At 41.7% G+C, this 20,837-nt stretch overlaps 2 protein-coding genes and 1 pseudogene across 4 annotated transcripts; 1 reads left to right on the plus strand and 2 right to left on the minus strand.

Annotated features, from left to right (window-relative positions):
• Positions 1–644: 644 nt before the first annotated feature.
• Positions 645–5,084, plus strand: LOC148702552 (uncharacterized). The gene is made up of 2 exons (XM_089925665.1): positions 645–3,577; positions 4,262–5,084. The coding sequence occupies exons 1-2, from the start codon at positions 645–647 to the stop codon at positions 5,082–5,084; spliced, it is 3,756 nt and encodes a 1,251-aa protein (XP_089781791.1).
• A 551-nt stretch (positions 5,085–5,635) lies between these two features.
• LOC103713244 (F-box/FBD/LRR-repeat protein At1g13570-like) lies at positions 5,636–12,449 on the minus strand. 2 transcript variants are annotated; one of them, XR_015968944.2, is made up of 3 exons: positions 11,102–12,449; positions 6,569–6,844; positions 5,636–6,471 (listed from the first exon to the last, which is right to left on the minus strand). XR_015968944.2 is itself a non-coding variant. In XM_008800109.6 (3 exons), exons 1-3 carry the CDS (start codon positions 12,023–12,025, stop codon positions 10,401–10,403), a joined length of 1,401 nt encoding a protein of 466 aa, XP_008798331.2. In that variant the 5' UTR covers positions 12,026–12,205; the 3' UTR covers positions 10,087–10,400. The 2 variants fall into 2 exon arrangements, 1 of the variants encoding a protein (XP_008798331.2); XM_008800109.6 differs by lacking the exons at positions 5,636–6,471; positions 6,569–6,844 and adding exons at positions 10,087–10,733; positions 10,835–10,978 and having other exon boundaries at positions 11,102–12,205.
• Positions 12,450–17,746: 5,297 nt separating this feature from the next.
• Positions 17,747–19,930, minus strand: LOC103713242 (eukaryotic translation initiation factor 3 subunit D pseudogene; annotated as a pseudogene). The gene has a single exon (XR_015968948.1). The product of XR_015968948.1 is annotated as a eukaryotic translation initiation factor 3 subunit D pseudogene (transcript).
• Positions 19,931–20,837: the final 907 nt, after the last annotated feature.

Here is a 20,837-nt window from a genome sequence, read left to right on the forward strand (position 1 = left end):
TTTGCAATTTTGAATTCATTTCATGCATTAGGTCTACTTAGGAACCTTTTATAGTTGGTCAGCTCATACATTTTGTCATTCATTTTATGCATCTACGTAGTGGTCGTGTCACATCTCATCTTGAGTCCCACCTAGACATGGATTCCAAAATTGAAACCCTACTAAAAGCTATCCACGACACTAATGCCCAAGTTCAAAACACTAATACTCAAGTCCAAAATACCAATGCCCAAGTCCAAGCAAACAATGCCCAAATTCATGACTTAACAACAATATCCACCCAGGTTAATGCCCGACTCGATTCAATTGAGGCTTCACTTCAAAGGGTTATTGAATCCCAAAGAGATAGTACTCCCCATTTACCGGGTCTTGATGAGGACGACACCTTAGAACAAATCCTAGAACAACAAGGTTCGGTTCGGCAGGACAACTTTGATAATAGGTCTGTTCCAGGTCACTATTATGCCTTCCCTCGCCCTAGGGGACCTGGTCCCGTTCCTCATGTTGATAAAGGTCACTGACATACCGTAGAACCCAGAGAACCTCGTGACCCTGATGAAGATATAATGCGAGGCATTAGGATTGAAGCCCCCACCTTTGATGGTCGTCTTGATCCAAAGGTTTTCTCCGATTGGCTACACGAAATGGACCACTTCTTTGAGTGGTACAATCTGTCGGAGGGAAAAAGGGTCCGATTCGCTAGAATGAAACTCCTTGGTCGAGCTAAGTTGTTTTGGCAAAATACTGAACAACTGTTAGCCAGGAGACATCAGCCTGCTATTACAGATTGGGTAGAAATGAAAGAAAAATTGAAAGAAAAATACCTCCCACTAAGTTATCAAGCGGACCTCCTAGATCGATGGAACAATTTACGACAAGGTAGCCGCACAGCTACTGATTACATCGCCCAATTTGATGAATTTATGATGCGTAGTAATATAGCTGAAGATGAACGTATGATCTTAAGCCGGTTTCGACGAGGCCTAAATGATGAGCTTAGGAAAGAACTTGTCCTTCGTGAAGTGGCCACCTTAGACCAAGCATATACATTTGTGCAAAACTACGAACAATTCTCCAAATCTGTGTTTGCTAGGCGCCCTGACACCAGGCGTGTTCCCACTAGTGCCCAACCATCTGGACCCAAAACCCCAGTCAGTTCTGTCCCACCTAAGCCCTTTTCTTCTCCTCCTATCCAAAATCGAGATATTAAAGGCAAAGGAATTTTAGGTGAACCTCCAAAAACAAGCTCACGAATTCAGTGCTTTAAATGCCAAGGGTTTGGTCATGTTGCCTCCCAATGTGCAAATCAGACCCTTGTTATTGATGCACATGAACAGAAGGATGACATAGATAATTTGGAGGAACAAATTTATGAGCCTAATTTAGATGATATTCAAGATGTCGAAGATGAACCCGAGGACGAATCACACACTTTAGGCTGTATCCGACCTACTCCCCAGATAATTGCCCACGAACCTGACCGATCCACTGTGAATGTAGTAAGGTGTGCAATTACCCAGCCTAAAGAGACTGATGACTGGAGACGAACCTCAATTTTCCACACTTACATTAAATGCGGCGAAAAAGACTGTAAAGTTATCATTGATAGCGGGAGCTGCATTAATGCGATATCTTCCAGCATCGTCCCCCGCTTGGGTCTGACTCCTGTGTCCCAACCTCAACCTTATAAGGTCTCCTGGATCGACACGTCGTCCATTCACATTAAGGAACGGTGTCTTGTACCTATTCAAATCCTCTCTTACAAAGACACTGTCTGGTGTGACGTACTCCCAATGGACGTAGGTCATCTGATATTAGGTAGGCCTTGGTTGTTCGATCTCGATGTCACCATCTACGGTCGAACTAACTCTTGCTCCTTTGTATTCCAGGGTAAAAAGATTAAGCTTAATCCTTTACGGCCCAAAACGCTAAATAAGAGTACAGACAAGAGTAAATCAAAGGGGAAGGAACTGCATATCCTTAACCCCACGGAATTTGAGAGGAACGTCTTTAAGGACTCTCCGGTGTTTGCCCTGCTAGTTAAGGAACTTCAGCCACATCTTAACAGCACATTTTCGGCTGAATCCCTCGCTATTCTCGAGGAGTTCAAAGAAGTTTTTCCGGAAGACCTTCCCGATCATTTACCCCCTTTGCGTGATATTCAGCACGCCATTGATCTAGTCCCGGGAGCTACCCTTCCTAACTTGCCCCATTATCGGATGAACCCTTCTGATCATGCAGAGCTCCTAAAGCAAATTAACGAGCTTCTACAAAAGGGATTTATTCGAGAGAGCCTAAGTCCTTGTGCCGTACCTGCCCTTCTTACTCCAAAAAAGGATGGAACTTGGCGAATGTGTGTAGACAGTCGGGCTATTAATAGAATCACGGTCAAATACCGTTTTCCTATTCCCCGGCTCGACGATATGCTGGATATGATGGCAGGTGCCACGATTTTCTCCAAGATTGACTTAAAAAGTGGCTACCATCAAATCCGAATTCGTCCAGGAGATGAATGGAAGACAGCCTTCAAGACAAAAGATGGCCTCTATGAATGGCTGGTAATGCCTTTCGGCCTCTCAAATGCTCCAAGTACATTTATGCGAGTGATGACTCAAGTACTCCGGCCTTTTATGGGCAAATTTTTAGTCGTGTACTTTGACGATATTCTTATTTATAGTCAAACTAAGGAGCAGCATTTGGGCCATTTAAGGCAAGTTTGTATGACTTTACGCAACGAGAGCCTCTATGCTAACCTTAAGAAGTGTTCATTTTTTACTACTCACGTAAACTTCTTAGGGTATATAGTCTCCTCTGAGGGTTTATCTGCTGACCCTGCGAAAATCACCGCAATTGTTGAATGGCCTGAACCTAAGAATATTACTGACATCCGTAGTTTTCACGGCCTGGCCACATTTTACCGTCGTTTCATTAAGGGCTTCAGTACACTTATGTCACCTATCACTGATTGTCTTAAACGCGGTGATTTTCAGTGGACACGCGCAGCCGCTAAAGCATTTAATGACATTAAGAGAAAAATGACGGAAGCGCCAGTTATGCGACTCCCTGATTTTAACAAAGTTTTTGAGGTGGAATGTGATGCATCTGGCTTAGGAATAGGTGGTGTGCTTAGTCAAGAACGGCATCCTATAGCCTATTTTAGTGAAAAGCTGAATGAGGCTAGACAAAGATATTCCACCTATGACAAAGAATTTTATGCCATAGTCCAGGCCCTACGGTATTGGCGACATTATCTCCTTCCTAATGAATTTGTTCTCTATTCTGACCATGAAGCACTTCGTTTTCTTAATTCTCAGAAAAAACTTAATCATCGACATGCCAAGTGGGTTCAGTTCCTCCAGGATTACACTTTTGTCCTCAAGCATATGTCAGGTGCTGCGAACAAAGCTGCTGATGCGTTAAGTCGTCGAGTAACTCTGTTGTCCGCCATGTCTGTTTCCATCACCGGTTTTGATAGACTTAAGCTTGATTACTTGTCTTGCCCAGATTTTGGCCAACTCTATAATGCCCTTGCTGATGGACAAGGACCTTTGATTGATGGTGTTTATCTACAAGACGGGTACTTGTTCAAAGCTTCCAAGCTCTGCATTCCGCGCACTTCCGTGCGCGATTTCTTGATATGGGAAGTACATGCCGGTGGTCTCTCTGGACATTTTGGCCGTGATAAGACCATAGAAGAAGTTGAACGTCAATTTTTTTGGCCAAGTTTGAAACGGGATGTTGCTAAAATTGTGGGACAGTGTCATACGTGTCAACTAGCTAAGCACAAAAAACAAAATACTGGCCTATACACTCCGTTACCTGTCCCAGATCGCCCTTGGCTTGACCTTAGTATCGACTTCGTACTCGGCCTTCCTCGCACATTTCGGAAACATGACTCCATTTTTGTGGTTGTGGATCGTTTTTCTAAAATGGCCCACTTCTTTCCTTGTTCCAAAACTTCTGATGCCTCTCGAGTAGCCAAGATATTTTTTGATGAGATTGTTAAGTTATACGGTCTACCAAAAACCATTGTCTCCGATAGGGATGTCCGTTTCATGAGCTATTTTTGGAAAACCTTGTGGCATCTGGTTGGCACCAAACTTAAATTTTCTACGGCTTATCATCCTCAAACCGATGGCCAAACCGAAGTTGTCAACCGAAGTCTAGGTAATCTTCTGCGTAGTCTAGTCGGGGATCACAATCGTAACTGGGATTCTATTCTGCCTGTCGCCTAATTTGCATATAATTCGTCAGTCAATAGATCTATCGGGATGAGTCCATTCGAAGTGGTCCATGGTTATAAAGCTCGCAAACCTGTAGATCTCCTACCTATGTCCCCCCATATTCGCATTTCTGAGTCTGCACATGCATTTGCACAGCACATTCATAATCTGCATCAGGAAATTAGCAAGCGCATTCATATGAGTAATGCTCAATATAAGCTACAAGCTGATTCTCATAAGCGAGATAAATCATTTCAAACTGGGGATTATGTGATGATACGTATTCGGCCTGAGCGGTTTCCCTCTGGAACCGTCAAGAAACTGCAGGCTCGTAGTGCTGGGCCCTTTCGGGTATTGCAACGCGTGGGTACTAATGCTTACGTTCTTGATTTTCTCTCTGATTTTGGTATTAGCTCCACTTTTAATATTGCGGATTTGGTTGCTTACAAGGGCCCCCTTTCTATTCCTACTGATCCTTTCGCTCCGCCATCACTTGAGCTTGATGATACTCCTCTTCTTGATTCCATCCCATCCCCGACCAATCTAGCTTTACCACCAGCACAAAAAGAACATATTGATGCCATTTTAGATGAGCAGACTGTTTCTACCAGTGATGGGGGTGTTCAGCGTTTTCTGGTTCGTTGGCGAGGACGCCCGGAGTCTGATACTACATGGATTACGCGTGCGGAGTTACAGCGCATTGACCCAGATCTTTTGGAGTACTACCAGAGTCATTCGTCGGGGTCGACTTCTTCTTACCCGGGGGGAGTTGGTGCGGACACGAATACTGGACTGATTATTTTGCGGGATTATGGTTGTCGCAGGAAGACGGTCCAGCCACTTTCATTGTGGCTGGATTGATTGATGTTTTTCTTTATTATTATTTATTTTATGTGGGTAGGATTAGTTTGCATATTGTCTTGTGAGGACCTCTTTCGAATTGTTTTTTTTAGTTAGGACTTATTTGTTATTTGGTGGCCCTATATATATGTAGGGCATGCATTTGTTATTTTTTTTAATGAATTAATGAATGAAAAATTGGTCTTCTTCTTCCTCCTCCTCTTCTCCTCTTCCCTTCTTCTTCCCCTCTTCCTCTCCTCTTTCTCTCTGTATTTCAATCCGTACTTCCGTCCTGCATCAATTTAGCCTCATCAAAAAATATACTGGAAGCTCACATCCTAAAACATTTTGACTAAATCACCTCCAGCCGAACTTGATCAATTCAGATTCCAATTTGATTAATGCTAGAGATATTCAAATGTTACGTCGACCAAGTTCAGCCGGAGGTAAAATACACCAGATTTCAATGCATAATCACAAATTTTGACTTTATTAGCACTTGTCCTACAGCATGTTGCAAGTTATTAGTAAAACATTTTTATCACATTTTCTGTCAAAACATAATGAACTCATTTCCATGTCAATCTTCTCATGCTAGTATCATGCTAATAATTTCATTTAAATGCATATAATTAGAGCCCACACTTCCATTTATACACATGACGGGCACGAGCGTTTCAGCAGTCTCTCTACATTAACACGCAATTTCCTTAAATCCCTCAAAATATTCAGAAGGTGAACAATTGAAGGATACATTTATAAAATACATGGGGAGCAGTGTTCTGACAAAATACAAGAACTTCATCTTGTTTGGCTACTGGGGCTATAAAAATGAAAACGAAGACGAGATCTGATCACAGACATGCTCATTTTAGTTTAAATAATGAAGCCTAGCTCAAACTCCACTCCTGAGGTCGACCAATAAAGCAGCAGCAATTGAAAATTTGGCCATTTGCGAAGCACAAACAAGCTCAGCTCAGCTGCAGATTCAGTTTGTTCACATACATCACAAGCCAAGCATGATCCGCTGGGTCGAAGCTTAGCTCAAGATAACCAAGCTTAAACACATTGCATAACCAGCTGAACCAAAACAGCTTAATATTTGCAACACTGGGCTCCTTTACACCACAATCCACAACAAGAATCTTGTCTTCCCAACTAGGACAACATACAACGTTAGTGTTAGCCTCATCAAACTCATTCAACATCTTCGCAAACTTGCTTTCAAGTTCTCCGGGGCAACCTTGTTTGCCTCATTCTGAAGAAAATCATCAGGATTAATTGACTTTCAATTGTGCTAGTTTTGTCGTACTAAGTTCCAACTGCTTTTTTGACATCCTGCAACTAGCTCAATCTTTCAGCATCGATAGCCTATAGGAAATGTATGGGATTTAACATCTGTAGAAATCTATAAAGAGGCTTCTCAGCATGACTGAGATAATACTCCCCCCCCCCCCCCCCCCCGGCCCACCAAAAAAAACATATATAAAAAAAAAACCACAAACCTCCAAACACCCAAATGCCAAATGGTGATGGAGATTGCTGCTGAGGGCGTCCTTAATTTCACTCTTGATGCACTTCTGCCAGGTCCTCCAGTTTGTCCATGAAGGACTGCAAACAGAAATCACTCCACATGAATTAGATCATGAGAGGGCCAGTATGAACATTGTTCATTCACAGGGCGGACAAGCTAGTTGATGTCCCTCCACTTGAAAGAGGCCTGGATTCTGAACCCTGGCAGTGGAATCCCAACCATATTTCTCAGAGAACATTGCCTATTCCTGGAAAAACGACTTTCCTTATAAAAATGGAATTCCCAAGACCAAGAAATAGCCAGCTGATATTTCAAACTCAGGCATAAATTATGCCAGAACAATGTAATGTGGAGAAAAATAGTTATTACTTTGCTAAAAGAAACAGCAGGAAACCAAGACAAAGTAACAGAAGGCCATGGCACACAGCTAAAAGTTATGACATTAAAACCAAAAAAAATAATTGATAAATAAATAAACCTCACAATTTATCTAATTTTCCTATAAATTTCCAATCTTACTTCTTAGACTTGGAGCGATTATAATAAATGGCAATGTACCTTCAAAATTGTTAAGAATTCTTGAATTATTTTGGGAACTGAAAACAAACTTCTCTAACAAAGTCCATTACTTATCCAAAATCCAAATCCCATATGTGCAGAACTAGACCACATAAGATTTCTCTAACTGCTTTCTCCTTGAAAAGATGGATTTCTTTACAGACTATACCACGCAAGTTATTGCTTTAAACATTCCTAGCTTTAACACAGATCATCTCAGTCCATCATCTTGAACAAATTAGTCCTAGAGTTAATTCCGTTTATTGATCAATGCTCATTACTCTAATTAACTCTTGTTATTATCCCATACTATTAAATTTTGAGATGCAGAGCATCAGTGTTCCAGACATTTATCACCACTTAAATAAATAGATAAAGACTATATGATACAGGTAAAGGTTCAAGCAAGATTAGTCTTATCTGTGTATATATTGGCAAAAGAACTTCAAGGTATGTTTGTCTACAACTTAAAGAACAAAGGAAACGAAGTGAAATCAAAAAATACCTTTTATTTATTGTTTAGGTATTCCAGACACAAATGTTGATTTACATATAGCGCACACACACCCAACTTTTTGAATAAATAATATTTAAGCTCACATAAGATGTCAAATATTCCTTTTCCATTGAAAGACAAAAAATCTTAGTTCAGTTGGAAACATACATGTACACGTACATGCACGAATGCATGCATTCAAACACTACGAATAGAAAGCATTCATCCATAATTATCTAATTATAGCTAGGTGGCACTACTTTTATCGCAAACTATCTTGTTTTAGAATGTGCTATTTCTTATGAGCACGAAACAGATTACTTTGAGCAAATTATCAGTCTTAGCTAACAATTTTTTTGGCATTCACCAGAACAAGTTTGTTTTCCACAATCATGTTTATCCACCACCAAGGGATCCCAACCAGAATAGAAGTCTGTCTCTGTTAATGTAGCACAGTTTTAAGGTTTCTTCTGGAAAGGGTTTCTTCTCTACTGGACCGATCTAGCAATCACCATATGCCTAACCTTAGGATCTAACGCAGCATATTGTGTGATGATATAAGTTTATCAATATTATGATGATATAAGATCCTAATGCCAACCGCCAATTATAAGAACTAAGAACACACCCTAGTCTTTGTTGACATTGTACCAACTGCTCGTCAGTTTAACTTCGCCATGCTTCTGTGTGTTACATGAGCAAAGAACGACCACAGGAGTGTGTTAGTGTTAAAAATGCAATACAAGCACAAGAAAACTATATAGAGGCATTCAGAAATGGCGTTTTATTACAGTAATATAAGAAAGCAAAAGACTCCAGAAATGAGCACTCTAGCAGCTCAAAGAATAACGCAGAAATTTCTACTTGTTTTAATATGCATCATCAAATATTTTCTGTCCACCCAAGTAATGTACAAAATAACGGCACTCTTTACATGTAAAAACTAAGAAAGTAATGGATGAATCAAGATATCAGATTTCAACAGAAAACTAAATTAGAACTACACAATTAAAAAAAATGGATTTTAGTTTTCATGTGTTTACAAATAAACAGGGTTGCAAATTCATCTACACATGCCAGTCAAGGCCAAAGTCATCTCACATTATCATTCAGTTTACCACTCTGGTAAACTGAAGTATAATGCAATATGACTTTGGTTTTATTTTACTTACGGCATTCTTATTATTATAATTTTTAAACCGAAGATGCAGTATTTATTTCACTCCAGACTGGGTTTCAATACCAGGTGTTATGCCCGTTGCTTTGGGGGGCTTTTAGCATCTGCCTCCCTGACCCAAAGATTTTGGGAGTATAGAAATTGCTTTAAGCGATCCTAAATCTTCATGGCATTAGAGTCTCCTGGTTTTTTGCTTGTTTAGGTTTAAAAAAGCTCTAACCTGTCCGAAGAAAGATTTTCTAGCCTTCACTACATCTCCAATCTCAGAAAAGCTGACACAGCAAAATACACACACATCAAAAGGCGAAGACCTGTTTTTGAACATTGATAACAACTCCATCCATCAAAAGCATTAAGATAAAGGATCATAAAGTGAATACCCAGTTTGGATCCAACACAACTAAAACACACACTACTATGAGCAAAAGAAAAATTCATATATTCATATAATAAGTTGGCAATATTTATGACTGCTCTTTTTTTATGGCACCCTCCTATGTATTGCATCAGCAAAAGAGTGATAGGACTGCCAATTGAGTTAGGACTACATAAGCACATGAAAGCAACATAGAGACATTCACAAATAGCCATATTGATCATAGCAAACAAATAGCAAGCAATCCAGAAGTGAACAAAGCAGCATGTAGGATGCAACTAAAGTGGCACCATACTTGCTTCACAACATATCGGTATAATCTAATAAATTAACAACTTATATAAAGCCAAGTAATTTTTGATGGTAAAGAGCAATGGCAAGCATGAATATTTGTGCACACAAACAGCAGGCATCATATATTCCTTAATGACTCAGATGGTAGTTGATAAAAGCACATGTAACCTTTTAGATGTGGTGCTCCTCTACCATTCAATCATCTCAAAAAGGTGGATCCATTGCATCATCCAGGTGAACAGAGATGTGGAACATCAGAAGGGTCGCATTAGAGTCACATCCAGCTAGCAGAACAATCAGGTGTCACCAAACACAGTAAATTAGAAGTGTCTAGTGTCCTGTATGAAATTTAAATCAGCCAAACAACAAAGGTGCAGCAATTTCCTTTGAATACAATTCCTCCATGAAATATTTCATGGACGAAATAGGGACGTCATAAATCAAACAGCCAACAAGAACCAACAATTCATAATTTTATGCGGCAGAAAGATATCCATCATTTGCAAATCTATTCCCACCAGCTTATCTATTGAAGAAGCAAATTATCCACCAATAATGTGAAATTCACAATCTCATAAACACCAGGAAGAAATCCACAGACACTTCATAAATTTTAAATATGGAAATAAGAAGCATAATTTGTTCCATTTTCCAGTAGGATGTAGTTACTTAAATAAAAAGTTTCACCCAAAGAACTGCAGTAAAATTTTGAGTTCCAAAATAAGAAATTTGAAAATAGGTTATTGACACCATTATGAGCAATAAATGCGTTTTTTTCTTCAGATCACTCCATGTTATTTCTGCTTTTCCAGCCATCTTATAATAACTCGGACCAAAAGGAAACCAAAGCCCAAACGATCTGAAATATCTTGAAATCTCGTTCCAAACCGAGCTGCTACAGTTCAAAATAGTGAACTCCAAGGTTGAAATCGATTATTCTCATGTTTTTCTTTCACGAAAACTACTTCAGCATTTACAGAAGCTTTATTCTGAAGCGACATATCTTGTTGTTTGGTCTCTACCCATCCCTCTTTCCAAGCACAAACAGAAATAAGAATCATGACCTTAAGCACTCGCGCTTTTTCAATGAGAAAGTTAGCAAATCCCAAATCGGTTCTCTGTCCCAAGAAACCCTTCAATGTCACACTTTTCAGATGATGATCAAGACAATCACACGAACCATGCAGCTCCCAGTCCTCCAAATCCGGCTCATCATAGTTATCCATGTCAACAATCTATAGCCAACAAAAAAGGGGGGCAAGCCCAAAGCTTCTGTTATCAAAAGGAAAAAAAACAAAAAACAAAGAAACACCAAACGCTACAATATCAAAATTACCAAAACATCCAATGTTTCCAGGCAAGGGAAGCATCTGAGCAGGTCAAAAAGTGTATGTGCCTGAAGATCGTCATTGAAGTTCACTCTAACGGCTAGCTTTTTCAGACTATGCACCAAAGTACTCAATTTACTAAGCATACTTTGCTGCGATATAGGAAGTAAATTAAACGCAGAGAGAGAGAGAGAGACGGTTAATTCAGTGCGAAGAACAAAAATGAGCTTTACAGTAACATTGCATCAATATCAGTTCTACATGAACAAAAGTACCTGGAAACAAGTGCTTCCCAACTCGAGCATCCTGATGCTCATATCAACAAAGCCCAGCAGCTCCAGCTTCGGTGCATTTCCAACTTTTACGCGCGTCCTCGTCGTCGTGCTCTTACCGAGCATCAGACACTCGAGATTCGGGGCATCGACAACGAAGAGCTCCTCGACCTCCTCCGCGTAGTCATCCAGTGTCATGCTGCAGAGAACCGGGGAGCGGAGATGGATGCGCCGGAGGCCAGCGCAGTGCACCAAAGCCAAACTCTGCAAAGCCGGGCAGCTGGAGAGAATCTCATGGACGGCGGCATCCGTCACGAGACTCCACTTCAGCTTCAGAGCTCTGAGATTAACAAGATAGGGGCGAGGGTGAGTGGGTTTCGGGAATCGGCAGTAGCATAGCTCCAAGGACTGGAGGGATTGGCATGTGATAAGGAAAGGAGGCACGAGGTAGAAGCGCTTCTCCATGGGGATGAGGAGAGCGAGATCTTGGATGCCCTTCCGGATTAGGGTTTGGATCCAGCCGTCAAGAAGGGAGACGTGGAAATAGAGGCAGGAAAGGCGGCAGATCTGGATAGGACCGGCGTGGGCGGAGAGGACGCGGCCTATGGCTTGGACGCGCCAGCCCTCCATGGCGCGCCATTGCTCCTGGTGGGCCGTACGGAGGGCGATGTGCTTCATTCTCTCAGAGCGGAGGGCGGAGTCGTCGAGGAGACGGAGGGGGGCGAGGGTCCAGAGATGGCGCCACCGGGTGGAGAGGATGCTGGTCCGGACGGAGTCTTCGATGGGGAGGAGGGAGAGGATGGAGACGATAAGGCAGTCCGGGAGGAGTCCGAATAGGTCCAGGCCGTCGGCGGCGGCGACTCCGCCGCTCAGATGCGGCTCGGAGTCAGACACTATCTTCCCCTTCTTCTTCCTGTTCGCCGCCATGGGCGGCTGGTTTCTTGAACCTACCACTCTCTCGCACACACGCTCACACGGTTTACACCGCAGTAGAGGTTGGCACAAAAAATGAGAACAAAAAAACGTGGGCGGTTACTGCGGTTTCATAGAGGTGGAGCTGGAAGAAGCCGGAGTGCACGGGCGTGGGCGCGGGCGCGTGGCAGCCCCAGCGGGAGGCCTGTTTAAGAAGGGAAAGTACAGGGGCTTTTTTGCGACGGGACCGTTGGCGAGAGTCTGAAAAGCACACGTACGATGTACTTTGATGAATAGGATGAACGGCTGTGATCAAAGTGTTTTGTCTGATAAACACATCCCGAAATCTTCACGTGGTATCAAATGGGGATATATATGGACAGAATTCCGTGCCGGGTTTTTATGATCATTTAGGGTGGATAATTTGCTGCTGTGAAGCCTGAATCGGTCCAGATACCGTTTCTATATTCATATCTACTAAATATATATATATATATATATATATATATATATATATATATATATATATATATATATATATATATATATATAACTATCTCGTCCATATCTAAATATCTAATATTATTTATAATTTTAGTTAATTTTATATAATACTTATTAATTTTTAAAAAAAATATATAATCATATTAGAAAATATATAATTATACTAATATGCTATTAAATTGATTTACCATTTACTTAATAATATTTTTAATTCTGCAGATATAAAATTTAATTATCTAACTTATATCCATATCTATATCAATACTTTTAGTATCCAAATTGTATCTATATGATATGAATTTTTGCACCTGACTAATATTCATATTTATATCCATATTCGCATTCGTCAAGCAACATAAATATAGATATAAATATATTGATAGCTGAGCTATATCCGAACCGTTAGATTTTCTATTTTCCAATATGCGGTTTGCCAATTTGAGATTCAAAGAAAATTTCCTCACAATATTTAGATGGAGTACAAGTAGAGCGCGCCTGGATTCTAGCCTTTGTATATAACGCCTACTGGATGTCTGGATGGAAAGGATTTCAAGCAAGGAGGGAAGGCTCGAAGGTCTAAAGCACTTTCCATTACCAGTGGAAAGATTGATAAATATTACAGATGATGGCATCTTAACTAATAATCAAATAAATATTTTGAAACGTGATATTGGATTTTGAGATAACAACAATGCATCTTGCTCCATCTCTGTGTTTACAATACATAAGATCGAAAATAAAATCCTCTGCCACTCTTGAACTAGCTGGAATTGCATAGCCCCTTAGCTACTGGGTTTCCATGATTCCTAAAAGAGGCCTCAATAATTGGGCCTGCGACAAACACAGCCTACTTGAATGAATGGCTGACTCAACTAGGAATGCCAAATCGTCTCAATAGGAGCAAAGAGTTAAAACTCAGATATAATGTAGATATCTTAAATTTGTATTAAGGAAATGTTATGCTTTCAGTAACCCTTTTTTATTGTCGCATAGATTTTTTCTCTTCAAAATACTGAATCAACTTTCCCTTACCGCACACAACGTAGTTCTCTGCATGCCACAGATTCTAGCTGGAGAGCGTTCGAGTGATGTTACTGCTGATCTACTAAAGCTTGATGTAATGGATAAAGTCGTCATTTGATTTTGATGGATGCTTGTGAATGAATAAGAAGCACTTACCTTCAAGATTGCTCATAGACATAGGAAGGATTGTTGCTGCTTCTCTTCGGGAGCTGACAAGGTTACCCGGGCAGCTATTACAGCAGTCTCATTGCTCTAGACATTTCTAGTTGCTTCCCTAAAAGAACATCTTAGCAGGTTTTTGATGTGGAAACAAAAATGAAAATTGCATCTCCATTTGAATATACACACTGTTTGGTCTTGGAAGTATGGAAAAGATCAGCACAAGTTGAAACCAAAAATGAGAACTCAAAGTCTCTGATGCCTTGTTGTTCCACAAATGCGAAAAGTTGTAGGCCTAAATATTATTACATATCATATATAGGTTTGAACAAATAGTACCTTGACAAACTTTCAGATATTTGTTTTTTCTTTGTTAAGAAAAAAAAAGAAAAAGATGTCTGTTTTTCTTTATTAAGAAAGAGAGTGACAAAAAGTAGTACGTAGCCTTTTTTGACTACAGATACACATGCATAATAACTGAGTGGCATCAAGTTTAAAAGAAATTGTCTTGTTTTCAATAGGAAAGAAGCTGTGCCCAATATACTACCTCTAAGCATGCCGGCAGTCTAAACTTAAAAGGCTTTAGTCTTTAAGCTGATACCAGCTAACTTAAAGGGATCTTAACACACAAAATATCATCTCTTTGTATATTGCCATTCTATTTCAGGTTGTGAGGCATTTTGTTTGCTTTAGCTAAAAGTGCTCCGAGCGTTGCCAAAAAAGGGGGGGAAATCATTTCTGCTACAATTATGGGTATTTCATTATATGGGGCGCAGTAACATTGATCCTACAGGCAATTACTTCAAGGCATCCTAATCTGACTGATGGAGTCTCATCTCCATGCATGCTGCCACTGAAGCTGCACTGCATTTTATTTTTGAGATTCAGGAAAAAAAGGCTTTAAGCTGTTCTCAGAAAGGAGTTTATTCTCCACATACTCGGGTAATGCTAAATTCTGGAGAGCCAGATGACCGGACAGCAGGTTGCTGATGATTTTGTCCCTCAGTGAAGTTAACTCTGGAAGATGAGAAGGTTGGACGGGGCAGAGGAGGCTCCGAGGAGGCGGATGCTGAGCTTCGAGGCTCTTAGAGACTCCAAGCTTCCAGTAACAATCTCCCTTAGTTTATTACATTTAATAGTTTGTGGATGACAGAACTATTTTACAAACTCATTCCAAGACCTCATCATGAACTATTCCAAACGTGTGAAAGGGAACTTAGGAACTTCACCGTCATTTTACAAAAAAGAAACTGATTCAACTCTGAAATCTCTGCTTCTATGCATAAAAAACCAACTTGTATTCTTAAAAGAATTTATCTACCTTTCTTGATTACATATGCTCTAAATTAAGCTGTCACCTTGACGAGCAACGGAAGGGCTGACAAAGTGAATTTTCTCTTTCACTGTACCTTAACTAGCCATTCATTTGTTTCAGATTGCCCTTTATCCAAGCAAACAGTCACAAGAATCATTTGTAACTATAAGTACAGAGAAACAAAATACCGAACTTACAGATAAGTTAAAACTTCAGAAAAAGTAGAAATGGTATTAGTTAGCTCAAATCCCGTCCCTCTTAACATTATCAATTGAAGTGCATTTCATATTCAATGATAAAGCAAGGTTTGAAGTGTTGTATGCTGGTATGTCGACATGAAAGTGTTTGGCAAGATGTATACCAGTTCCCTCCAGGCCAGCAGAGTGGCAAGATGTATACCCCTCAGCTGGTCTGAGTTCCTGAATATGCCACGTACTTCTCGATTTGACACAATTATCAGTCCATACATTAACCAAATTACAAAGACCAAACACTTTATAAGTTTAATAAAGTTCCAAATGTTCCTGTATTCCCTAGAAGCCTTAATTGTCGTGAATGCCATAAGAGCCTCTTTGGATGCCCAGATAAGCCATCAGCATGTAAGTTACAATTTGTGGTTGTCATCATCTCAAAAAGGTGAGGGAAAGGAACAATGAAACTGGTTGAGGTGGTTTTCCAAGCACTAACAATCCCCCTTTTTATTAAGATAATGATATCCCATATGAAAGAGTTTATTAAAACAATGGATTTTCATATGAAAGAGTTTTAGTTATCCCCAGGTTATTAAGATTTTTCTCAATAGGAGAAGAAAAACTCACCCCACCTGGCTAGGTTCTTCTTAGCATTATCAGGAAAAGGAAATATTCAAGGTATAAACTAAGTGGGCTTCCAAACAGTAATTATTCATTTTAATCTATGATTATTCATGATCCTCTGATATCTCCCTCACTGAAATCAAATCGATCCTCGAAAAGAAGCTCAAAGACCAACAATATTATCAATCCTTACGCCAACTAACAGTATGATCTTGCTTATCCATTTAGACTAGATCATAGTATCCAATATTGAATAATCAAAAACTCATTAAGGCTTGACCAATGAAAACTCAATAATTTGGACCAAAACAAACATCAAAACTTCAATGTCTAATTATATAGGGCTGCATGATAACAGTAATGAACATGGATGCCGCATCCCCCTGACTCTCCATTACTTCAAAGCTGAAGATTTGTCCCCATGCATTTGCTCCTTCAATTAAGAACAAAAGTCACAGAAAATCCTTTCTTTAAGTCCTTTTTTTGGGCATGCAATCAATGCTCGGAAACATACAATTGCAATTTCACTTTCTTACCTTGAAAAAAAAATGCAATTTCACTTGAATGTTACGGCTTCTTGCACTTCTCATCATCCACACTCAAGCAGTTACTAAAATTTCTACAGCTACAATCCTCCAGCACATGTGAAAGCTAGAACAGATATTTGATTACATGAATTTCAGTCTCCAAGTACTGATTAGAGCTCTCACTCATCAAAAGCTACGTATATCCTCACCTAGACCATATGTCCATCACTTATTCTTCACCAAGAAAACATGTTAGTCTATAGTGACTCAACTCTAGAATTTTGGCTCATAATCCATCAGTCACTTATTCTTCACCAAGAAAACATGTTAGTCTATAGTGACTCAACTCTAGAATTTTGGCTCATAATCTATCAGTCACTTATTCTTCACCAAGAAAACATGTTAAGTCTATAGTGACTCAACTCTAGAATTTTGGCTCATAAGCTGAATCACCAATGACCCAGCCATGGTTGAGTAAGATTTGATGAGGAAGCAGCTGTTACAAGGTCTTTTAAACAGCAACTTCTGAGAAACTTAAGTGGTGACTGTATCATTAAGCACTATGTACTTTACTAATTAGATTAGGATGCCAAAGGATAATTCACTACAAAGATTTACTGCCAAGACCGGTGAAATGCTCTGGTGTCTAGTGGAAACAAATGCAATGTCCATTATTCAGATTTTCAAATCCTATTTAACAATTCTAGTGAACCTATGCAGGAACTTTTTCGCATTATCACTGATTACAGAGAAATCTCCTCCAAGACTCATGATTCATCCTGATTTACCATTCCCCGCATGAAACGAACAGGAAACCCATCTATTCGCAAAATATACCATCAAGACTTGTTATAGTTTTTAAATTTTAAGTGGTTTATCTCTTACCCACTTTTCTAGCACCCATTGTTGCAAAGGAGAAGGCCAGCTTTCTTGTACAAAGGAAATTTACTTGAATGTAATTAGCCTAAGTGCTTTCTACCAGAACAAAGAAATCTAACCATAAAGTTTAGAATTACACATTTTCCTTTCATGCAAGGATACAAGAATGTAAAGAAAAAACATTATGATAGTACATATCTGTTTTAGTAGAACATTAAAAAAGAATTCAGAGCCATATCCAAAGGATGTTTACTGGTAAGTCTTCTTGAAATCTTGGTAGGTGAAGAAGTCACAAGCCTCCTACAACACTAATGCAGATTTCCAAAAAGCATTCAGAAGAAAAATCATGGACCTCGTATCAAAAAGCAAGTAAACACATCATCTAACCCATAATCATAACCAGCATAAGAGTAATTAGGAGAATGGATAAAGAAAGAATATAAAGGACAAAGTGTTAAAAAAGGTCAAATAAAGCTTAGGTTACATATAAACATATATAAGATAGAAACACATATTGTTAATAAACATCCTCCTTGTAATATAGCAAGCCATTATCATTCTCACAAAATTATTTTTTCCTAGTGACAAAAGGAAAGCCTTGTCCATAAAAGTCTAGACTCATCAATCAAGCATGATAAAAGAGAAGACAGTCCCGTCACAAATCAAAGCAACATAAATAATAGGATATTGCAATAACAGATAGATAATCCTCGATCCAAAAGGTCATAATTCCTAGTCATAATTTTGAAATACTGAAGTGGGAAGGGACGGTGGCTTGTACCCTTCAAACAGCAGCAGCAGTGGCATCGTTCTCCCCCTCAGTAGCTTCACCACCACCACCAGCATTGGCCTCAGCTTCAGCAACAGCATCCATGATGCTGGCAGGATCTTCTTCCTCCGCAGGTGGCTGTACCTGCTCCTCCTCGGGCAGCGGCTCCTCCACATAGTCATTCTCAAATGCATCCGCTGGCACCTCATAGATCCTAACCTGGGGTTTCGCCGGGTCCTTCACGAGCACATACTTACCCTCATTGAGCTTCATGCACAGGTCCACAATCGACTTGACAATCCCCCACATATTTGAGGTGTTGAGATTGATTTGGGCAGCGAAATCCCTCGGCTTGTACCCAATGACACTGAGGATCACATGGTTGTAGTGGTCCCTGGGGTGGACCCTTGAGACATAGCCAAGCTTCATCAGGTCGGCACTCGCAAGGAGGGCCTGGGCGGTCCACCTTGCGAGCTTGTTGGCATTGTTCTTGAGCTCCGTGGCAAGCACGGCCCCTCTCTGGGTCTCAAGCTTCTGCCTCCAGTCGACACCTGTGTACTTGGGATCGAACTCATTGAGGGCGTTCACAGTCAAGAAGGAGCGCTGCCCCTTCACGTCGGACGCAGCATGGACCTCGCAGCGGGCGACCAGATAGGTGTCATCATCGAGCTTCCAGCGGCGGTAGCGGTAGGCAGCAGATGCAACCTCCTCGCCCTCAGCAGCGAAGGGGTTGGGTTCGTCAAAGGTGACCTTGTTGCCGTCACGAAGGAGGACCTGCTGGGAGAAGTTCTGGTTGACGTAGGTGGCCTCGACGGCGAGGGAGTGCGCGGAGTTGATGTCCTCCTTGGCGTCCGGGAGGGGCTCCTGGGAGGTCTCGTTGACGGAGAGGAGGTCGAGCTGGGAGCCGTCACGCTTGTCGAAGAAGAGCTTGTTGCCAACGCGCTGGATGACGATGTCCCAGGAGTAGACGGAGCGGGGGGCGCACATGAGGGCGGAGAGGATGGCGTCCGTGGCGAAGACGGTGGCCTTATCGTCGGCGGCGAGGCGGCGGATGACGGGGTCGTCGGTGGTGGTGACCTTGAAGAAGTTGCGGGATTTGAATCGCTCGAGGCGGCGCTCGTTCTTGGGGTTGACCCGGTCGAAGGAGCGATCGTAGAACTCGAGGGCGCCACAGACGAGGAGGTCCTCGGGGGGGTCGGGAACGGCGAAGGAGAGCTTGGTGAAGGTGGAGAAGGGGATCTGGTCGAGCATGGTCCACTCGGGCTGGATGTCGACGGAGGACTTGAGGGTGGGAGAGTCGCGGCCGCGGCCGCCGGCGAAGGCTGGGCCGGAGGCGGCGGAGGAGCGGTGGAGGTGGTAGAGGCGGTCGCGGCGGGCGCGCTCCTTCTCGGCCTCGCGCTTGCGGGCCTCGACCTCCTCGTCGCGGCGCTGGGGGAGCTGGGGCCGCTGTTGGAAGCGCCAGCGGGGCCCGAACTTGGGGCGCGGTGGAGGCTTGCCGTCGACGAGGCGGAAGGACGAGTCGTCATCCGCGGCCGCGGAGAGGGTGGAGGACTCGTCGAGGGCGAAGTCGAAGACGGCGTCGCGCCCGGTGCCGGAGCGGGCGCCGAGGTTGTTGAAGTTGGGGTTGCGGGTCCAGTCGGCGATGCGGCCCAGCTTATCCGACCGGGAGAAGGGGGCGAAGGGGATGTTCGCCGGGTGGGTTCCCTCGCCCTCGCGCTTGGGGAGGAGGGGCACCGCCGGCGTGTCCGGCGGGCCCCACCCGTCGGGGTTGAACGGGACGACGCCGACGTCGAATCCCATCACAAACGTTCTTCTTTTTCTTTCCGTTCCCCTCTCTTTATCTTTCAGTTCCTCTCTCTAGGGTTAGGATTTCTGTCTCTGCGGACGACGGCGGAGAGAAGATGGAGGGGAAAAAACAAAGCTAGGGTTTGTTTAGGAGGATGAGAGAGAACCAACTCCTGACACGTGCAGTGCACGTGAGGAGAAAAGGACTTGATCGCTGCGATGAGGTGAAAGAAGGTATTGACGGGCACGATTTCTATTATGCTAAATACACGCCAATTTTGATTTTTACACTCGATTTGCTTCTCTAGGTTAAGCTGCGTGAGAACACAAGAAATTGAGGTGCGTTTTTATTAAATTTTGGTATGTATAAGACGTCGAATGATATAAATACTTGCGATGTCATCTGTCCCCAGAATAGGGTCGGGTTTTTATTCGAAGAAGAGCTGCGATTGGGGATACCGGGGCTTGTGACCGTTGGATATAAATCTGAAGGACGATCGCGTTGCATGATGGGCCGGGACTAACTGCTTAGTTGTAGTTTTAAGCCTGATAGAAGGTAGAACTTAGAAACTAGTCGATGACAGTTCATGAAATATGCCTGCACTCACTTTAGCAAGATCTTAGCAATGGAATTGATATACCTATCTATACATATGGCTCCAAAAGTCCAAGCTACTCCATACGGAACTAATGAGTCTCTGTGCCCGAAATGTTTCTTGTACGTGAGAAATTTTAGCTTATGTTGATGTTATTCATTGAATCTCTTCTAATGTACATATATCTGTACATGAAATTCATAACGTCATGAGATTGGAAAGGTTAATTTATAGGTTATTATCTCTCAAAATATCATGTCAGATGAATTTAACATTGCATGGAATGTTTGCCTGAAGCCATTTTAAAACCATATACCGCATATAAATTAAAAGAATATCCATCACTGCTGCATATCTAGGATAGATCAGATGTGCGCGACCTTACTTCATCTAAAGAGACTGTTTTCATACATCTAATCTGTGATATTCAGATCATAATGAAGCAACTTTACTAC

Source organism: Phoenix dactylifera, chromosome 9, assembly GCF_051530095.1.
Source record: "Phoenix dactylifera cultivar Ajwa chromosome 9, Ajwa_hap1_PhDact_Kaust_v1.1, whole genome shotgun sequence".
NCBI classification, from domain to species: Eukaryota; Viridiplantae; Streptophyta; class Magnoliopsida; order Arecales; family Arecaceae; genus Phoenix; species Phoenix dactylifera.